Source organism: Lucilia sericata, unplaced genomic scaffold, assembly GCF_015586225.1.
Source record: "Lucilia sericata isolate MDLA Ls3-8-SP2 unplaced genomic scaffold, ASM1558622v1 Contig009310F_arrow, whole genome shotgun sequence".
NCBI lineage: Eukaryota > Metazoa > Arthropoda > Insecta > Diptera > Calliphoridae > Lucilia > Lucilia sericata.
Window position 1 is genome coordinate 1 of NW_023998233.1, and position 8,288 is coordinate 8,288.

The 8,288-nt window shown below is 28.2% G+C and overlaps 1 protein-coding gene across 1 annotated transcript; it reads left to right on the forward strand.

Annotated features, from left to right (window-relative positions):
* Positions 1-3,968: 3,968 nt before the first annotated feature.
* Positions 3,969-6,815, forward strand: LOC119615860 (EF-hand domain-containing protein D2 homolog; the record flags this gene model as incomplete). Its single annotated transcript, XM_037971844.1, is given in 2 exon segments — positions 3,969-4,394; positions 4,396-6,815. Coding segments are annotated over 2 exon segments (456 nt in total), but the record flags the coding sequence as incomplete, so codon positions are not given.
* Positions 6,816-8,288: the final 1,473 nt, after the last annotated feature.

Sequence of the window (8,288 nt, forward strand, 5' to 3'; positions counted from 1 at the left end):
TAGTCTAGTCTATAGTCTAGTCTATAGTCTAGTCTATAGTCTAGTCTATAGTCTAGTCTATAGTCTAGTCTAGTCTATAGTCTAGTCTATAGTCTAGTCTATAGTCTAGTCTATAGTCTAGTCTATAGTCTAGTCTATAGTCTAGTCTAGTCTATAGTCTAGTCTATAGTCTAGTCTATAGTCTAGTCTATAGTCTAGTCTATAGTCTAGTCTATAGTCTAGTCTATAGTCTAGTCTATAGTCTAGTCTATAGTCTAGTCTATAGTCTAGTCTATAGTCTAGTCTATAGTCTAGTCTATAGTCTAGTCTATAGTCTAGTCTATAGTCTAGTCTATAGTCTAGTCTATAGTCTAGTCTATAGTCTAGTCTATAGTCTAGTCTATAGTCTAGTCTATAGTCTAGTCTATAGTCTAGTCTATAGTCTAGTCTAGTCTATAGTCTAGTCTAGTCTATAGTCTAGTCTAGTCTAGTCTATAGTCTAGTCTATAGTCTAGTCTATAGTCTAGTCTATAGACTAGTCCATAGTTTAGTCTCTAGTTTAGTATATAGTCTTTCTGTAGTCTAGTCTATAGTCTAGTAAATAGTCTAGTCTATAGTCTAATTTATAGTCTAATTATAGTCTAGTCTATAGTCTAGTCTATAGTCTAGTCTATAGTCTAGTCTATAGTCTAGTCTATAGTCTAGTCCTAGCTAGTCTATAGTCTAGTCTTAGTAGTCTAGTCTATGGTTCTAGTCTATAGTCTAGTCTATAGTCTAGTCTATAGTCTAGTCTATAGTCTAGTCTATAGTCCTAGTCTATTAGTCTAGTCTATAGTCTAGTCTATAGTCTAGTCTATAGTCTAGTCTATAGTCTAGTCTATAGTCTAGTCTATAGTCTAGTCTATAGTCTAGTCTATAGTCTAGTCTATAGTCTATGTTCTATAGTCGTAGTCTATTAGTCTAGTCTATAGTCTAGTCGATAGTCTAGTCTATAGTCTAGTCTATAGTCTAGTCTATAGTCTAGTCTATCGTCTAGTCTATAGTCTAGTCTATAGTCTAGTCTATAGTATAGTCTATAGTCTAGTCTATCGTTAGTCTATAGTCTAGTCTATAGTCTAGTCTATAGTCTAGTCTATAGTCTAGTCTATAGTCTAGTCTATAGTCTAGTCTATAGTCTAGTCTATAGTCTAGTCTATAGTCTAGTCTATAGTCTAGTCTATAGTCTAGTCTATAGTCTAGTCTATAGTCTAGTCTATAGTCTAGTCTATAGTCTAGTCTATAGTCTAGTCTATAGTCTAGTCTATAGTCTAGTCTATAGTCTAGTCTATAGTCTAGTCTATAGTCTAGTCTATAGTCTAGTCTATAGTCTAGTCTATAGTCTAGTCTATAGTCTAGTCTATAGTCTAGTCTATAGTCTAGTCTATAGTCTAGTCTATAGTCTAGTCTATAGTCTAGTCTATAGTCTAGTCTATAGTCTAGTCTATAGTCTAGTCTATAGTCTAGTCTATAGTCTAGTCTATAGTCTAGTCTATAGTCTAGTCTATAGTCTAGTCTATAGTCTCTAGTCTAGTCTATAGTCTAGTCTATAGTCTAGTCTATAGTCTAGTCTATAGTCTAGTCTATAGACTAGTCCATAGTTCAGTCTCTAGTTTAGTCTATAGTCTTGTCTGTAGTCTAGTCTATAGTCTAGTAAATAGTCTAGTCTATAGTCTAATTTATAGTCTAGTCTACAGTCTAGTCTATAGTCTAGTCCATATTTTAGTCTCTAGTTTAGTCTATAGTTTAGTCTATAGTCTTGTCTGTAGTCTAGTCTATAGTCTAGTATATAGTCTAGTCTATAGTCTATTCTATAGTCTAGTCCATAGTCTAGTCTAGTCTATAGCCTATTCTATAGCCTAGTCTAGTTTTAATGATTTGTAAGATGTTAACTAAAGTTTAAGCTTAAAGTTTTATTAATGATTTATTAAAAGTTTTATTATAAATTCTATCTTTTCACTCTTATACAGTAGTTTTTTTTTTAATTTTAAACTCATCCATTAAATATTTTTATTAAAGTTTTGTTTTTAATTACGAAAACACGCAATTTGTTTTCAGATTGTCTGTTTACATTTGAAATCTTTAATTATGCAGTTTTCCAAACCATTGAGCATTTGGTTTTTCTGCGAAAACTTTGAACATTTTTGTATTATTTTGCTCATCTTCAATTTGCAGTTTTTGTTTTTTGTACATCTGTTAGCGGAAGTTAAAAATTTTCTTTTTTTTCACTCTCCCTACCTCCCGATTTTACATAATTGTTGTTTAATATGTTATTTTTTGAAGAAAACATTAACATTGATGATGACTATCATCATTACACATTGTTGCTCAGGTGGTGAAAAACTGGAAAAATCTTTGTTTTTTTTTTTTTCATTGTAGTTAATTTGAAACTATGCAGCCGCATTTTGAGAAGGAAATGTTGGTTTTTGAGGTTTTGACATTTCCATTGATCTTTGTGTATATGGAAAATTTTTTTTTTCAATTTTAAAGGAAATTATTGTTAAATTGTATGTTTTCTCTTAAATTTGAGGTTAGGTTTGGTGAAGAAGTTTCAATTTCAAAACTAAGGTCACAAGTTAAAGAAATATTTATATGATTTATGGTAGCGATACATATTAGATAACACAGAGCAACAAACGCATGTCTATAGTCTAGTCTATAGTCTAGTCTATAGTCTAGTTTATAGTCTAGTCTATAGTCTAGTCTATAGTCTAGTCTATAGTCTAGTCTATAGTCTAGTCTATAGTCTAGTCTATAGTCTAGTCTATAGTCTAGTCTATAGTCTAGTCTATAGTCTAGTCTATAGTCTAGTCTATGGTCTAGTCTATAGTCTAGTCTATAGTCTAGTCTATAGTCTAGTCTATAGTCTAGTCTATAGTCTAGTCTATAGTCTAGTCTATAGTCTAGTCTATAGTCTAGTCTATAGTCTAGTCTATAGTCTAGTCTATAGTCTAGTCTATAGTCTAGTCTATAGTCTAGTCTATAGTCTAGTCTATAGTCTAGTCTATAGTCTAGTCTATAGTCTAGTCTATAGTCTAGTCTATAGTCTAGTCTAGTCTAGTCTATAGTCTAGTCTATAGTCTAGTCTATAGTCTAGTCTATAGTCTAGTCTATAGTCTAGTCTATAGTCTAGTCTATAGTCTAGTCTATAGTCTAGTCTATAGTCTAGTCTATAGTCTAGTCTATAGTCTAGTCTATAGTCTAGTCTATAGTCTAGTCTATAGTCTAATCTATAGTCTAGTCTATAGTCTAGTCTATAGTCTAGTCTATAGTCTAGTCTATAGTCTAGTCTACAGTCTAGTCTATAGTCTAGTCTATAGTCTAGTCTATAGTCTAATCTATAGTCTAGTCTATAGTCTAGTCTATAGTCTAGTCTATAGTCTAGTCTATAGTCTAGTCTATAGTCTAATCTATAGTCTAGTCTATAGTCTAGTCTATAGTCTAGTCTATAGTCTAGTCTATAGTCTAGTCTATAGTCTAGTCTATAGTCTAGTCTATAGTCTAGTCTATAGTCTAGTCTATAGTCTAGTCTATATTCTAGTCTATAGTCTAGTCTATAGTCTAGTCTATAGTCTAGTCTATAATCTAGTCTATAGTCTAGTCTATAGTCTAGTCTATAGTCTAGTCTATAGTTTAGTCTATAGTCTAGTCTATAGTCTAGTCTATAGTCTAGTCTATAGTCTAGTCTAGTCTATTCTAGTATATGGTCTAGTCTATATTCTAGTCTATAATCTAGTCTATAGTCTAGCCTGGTAAGTCAGGTCAATTGTCTAGTCTTTAGTATTGTCAATCTACTCTATGGTCCTGAATACGATTTAGTTATAGTTCTTACTTAAGTCTTATCTATAGTTCGTACTATATTCCATTCTATAGTCTAGATATCTCGAAAATTTTGAGGACTTGTGAATTAATAAGAAATCCTAAACTTTAAAGAAAGATATTTTAATGATTAGTCTCTAATTATTCCATTTTTCTTTCTCTCTTTTCATTACAGCTACGACATTGGGCATGATGGTTATTTAGATTTGACCGAATTAAAATATATGATGGAAAAATTGGGCGCCCCACAAACCCATTTGGGCCTTAAGGACATGATCAAAGAAGTCGATGAAGATAATGATGGCAAAATCTCATTTAGAGAATTTTTATTAATCTACCGCAAAGCACAAGCCGGTGAATTAGACTCCGACTCAGGCCTCAACGCCTTGGCCCGCCTAACCGAAATCAGTGTCGAAGAGGTCGGCGTAAGTGGTGCCAAGAGTTTCTTTGAAGCGAAAATCGAACAACAATTAAGAACTAATAAATTTCATGATGAAATCCGACAAGAACAAGAGGAAAGACGTCGCCAGGATGAGGAAAAAGCAAATCGGCGTTTATTGTTTTCAACAAAGAGCTGCAATTTTCCAATAAATTTCCTTATTGCCCAAGCAATTGCTGAGTAAAACTGGGGTCTTTCTTTAATAGAATAAAACAAAACATTTTTTTTTTTCTTAAAGAAATCTGCCCCCAAAACATATTAAGCTTTAAAGTCGACATAACTATTTTAATATTTAGTTTATTATATTTTTTAATTAATAATATTATGATTTTATGTTTTAAACTATTAAGTAACAAAAACCTAAAAAAAGTGGTATATAAAAAAATAGTTTAAAAATTAAGCTTAGACTAAAAGAAAATTTTTAAGTTTGATACTGGAAAATGTTTCTTTTTTTATTCAATTTCTTGTTAATTTGTTTAAATTTATTGTAGAAGAAAAAAACATTTAGGGATTTCGTAAAACCACACAAACACATCACATTTAATTGATTTGATTAATATAAAATGATCAACATATACATCACAATTTTACTATACTATACATATAAATTATCATCATAATCATCTATTTAACGTTTAAACTTTATATATACAAATAAAAAAACCATAATTAAATTAAATCTTATAAAAAAACATAATCAAAAACTTAACATACAAACATACATACATCTTAGAAAATAATTAAAATTTACATTATTAAGCATTTTATAACGGAAGAAACTCAAAAAGAGAACTTATTAAAGAATTAATTATTGTCTTTATAAATTTTCCTAATTCCTTCTTCGTTTGGGTTGAAGTTCAAATTTGAAGTTATACTTACTAATTTCTAACAGCGTTTGAAATCAAATGTACACTACATAAAGTCCTATACTAGGTCCAAATTAACACTAAATATTGAAGTTAAATTTGAACTATATAAACTCAAAAGATTTAAGATCAATTTAACTCAAAGATTTATGTTAAATCTGAACCAAATAATGATCAAGAATTTAAGATACATATGATTCACATAAAGACCCTATTTAGATCACATAAAGTTCTATAATTAAAGTCGAATTTAGTCAACATAAAGGTCTAATGATCTAAAATCTTTATGTTAACTATGGTTTCCAATTTGGACTTTAAAAAAAACATAAAATAAAAGTTAAATTTGATCCATAGAAAGACCAAAGATTGAAGTAAAAATTGACCAAAATTGAAGTTGAACTTCCTCCACATAAAGACTAATAACTGATTTTAAAATCGGAGCAAATTTAAATCATAGATAGATCTGCCTTTCAAATTAAATTTCGATTAAGTAAACATCAAGATTCAATGAGAAATTTGATCTTATAGGCCAAAGATTAATGTTAAATTTATACTGCTGAAAAGTCTAAGATTAAAGTTATATGTGGTCCACATAGAGACCTCTAAATAAAGTTTAAGTTTTTCTACATAAAGATCGAAGATACAGTAAAATTTTGGATCATGTAAAGATCTGCAATTGAACTTAAATATACTCCACATATAGAACAAAGATTGAATTAAAATTTGGATCACATAAAGAGAAATGGACATCAAATTTGGATCCAGTTTGAAGTTAAATTTGGGTTTAATAAATATCAAGATTTAATGATACATTTTTACCACATATAGGCCCAAGGTTATTGATCAATTTATACTGCAGAAAGTCCTACGATTAAAGTTATATTGTTCCACATAGAGACCTCAAATTAAAGTTAAAATTTTTCTACATAAAGATCGAAGATTACAGTAAAATTTGGTCCACTAAATGAACTTTTTTTTATTCGATATAAAGATCAAAGTATCAAATCAAATTTGTAACACATGGACACGGAAATGGACATCAAATTTGGATCCAATTTGAAGTTAAATTTAGATTTAATAAATATCAAGATTTAATGATACAAGGTTATTGATCAATTTATACTGCAGAAAGTCCTACGATTAAAGTTTTATTTGTTCCACATAGAGACCTCAAATTAAAGTTAAAGTTTTTCCACATAATATCGAAGATAACAGTAAAATTTGGACCACGAAAAGATCTCTTTTATTCGATATAAAGACCAAAGTTTAGATTTAAATTTCGATCACATAAAGAGAAATTGACCTCAAATTTGGATCCAGTACAGAACTGCAATTGAAGTTAAATTTGAATTAAATAAATATCAAGATTTTATGATTGATTTGATCCACATAAAATTCTACGTCCAAAGTTATATTTTGTTAAAATGTTTCCACATAAAAACCGAAGACTGAATTAGGTATATGTAGAGCCAAGCCTGGACATATCTGGACAAAGAATGGAATTTCTATAGTGTCATCCGTTACAACTCATTCAAGAGAAAAAATAGACACATTCACGCGATTATGTGGATATGGCTAGGTCCATATACTACTGACTCATTTTTGAACAACACACGCCCAGCCTTGGCTCCACATTCACTCCTCCTTTTCAGGGTATGTGTTGTCTATTTCGGCAATAGGACCGAATTCATCCCGAAATACAGACTTCATTGTACATCAATATTTAAACCAACATTCTCATCCCCGGAGTTTGGGTTTAAACAACGTGCACCCCGATATTTTGATAGTTTTTTCTATATTAATTCCTTTCTAAGTTCTTTTTAAAATAAACTATATGCTTTTATATTGTTATTTTTAAAATAAACGCATAATTTTTTTTTTTTAAATACCTAAATAATACAAATTTGTGCAAATATTTTATACATACTTATTGAAAAACAGATATTTAAACTTAATTTCCAAAATAATATTTATTTAAAAATATTTTTTATTAAATAAAAGAACTATTCGTGAATGAAAAAACCATTTTTTGTATCTAAATTTCGATTTAGCTTTGTTTGTTCATCTGTATGTAATTAAAATCTATTTTCTGGAGACCTTCTGCATCCTAATATTGAATAATTCTATTACATATGCTTTCAAGAAGTTTTCTTTTTAAAAACAGCTAATCGTTTCTAAAACAATGGAGTTATAATGAAAATTTTGAGAAAACTCAATATTTTACTAGACTTTGAATATATTCTTTATATGTTCTATATATATATACAGATAAATAGGTAATATGTATATCAAAGAAACATATTCGAAAGACCTTTCATTTGATATACATTAATAATATTAAAAATTGCCCGTTTAATTTTTAATTTTGTCAAATTTAAAAACACTTTCTTCTAAATAGTTCTTTAAAATGTTCTTAAAATAATTTTGTATTTAATAGTTAGTTTAATTGTGTATGTTTATTATTTTAGTTATTAATAAATATGTTTTTTTTTAATTTCTTACTTTTATATAAAATTTTTGAAAAAAAATTATTTCTTTTACCATTTTTACTTTTTTATTTAGTGCCATTAAGTTTTTTGTGTTTTGTTATAATTTTTTTGTTTTTAATTTTTAATTATTATTTTCCAAAAATATAACAATTCTTTTTTAAATCATAACATTAAAGATCTTTAGCAAATTTCATTATATCCAGTACAAAATCCCCGCCTAATAGTGGAATAATGCTGCAATTAAATGTTTTGATTTTTTTTTTAATTTCTTTTTATTAATTCTTTTTTATTATAATTTTTATTAAATTTTATTATGTAAATATGATTTGACCAATTTATTTAGTTTTTTTATTTAATTACTTATTCTGATTACATACAGTATTTGTAATTATTTGAACAAATATTATATATATTACAATTTATAATTAATAAACAATTATTTTCGTGTAAGTGTAAATAATTTAATCTTTAACTAAATATAAATAAAAATTAATAAAATGAAAATAAGAAAGACTTTTATTTCAATTATATTCTTTTAAAAGTATGAGTGTTATATTCGGTTATAACGAATCTGATATAACTGCTATTTTATAAAGTTTACAATATGGCGAACAATCATGAGTCTTGCATATGGAGTTAGGATCGATCCTTTTAAAATCA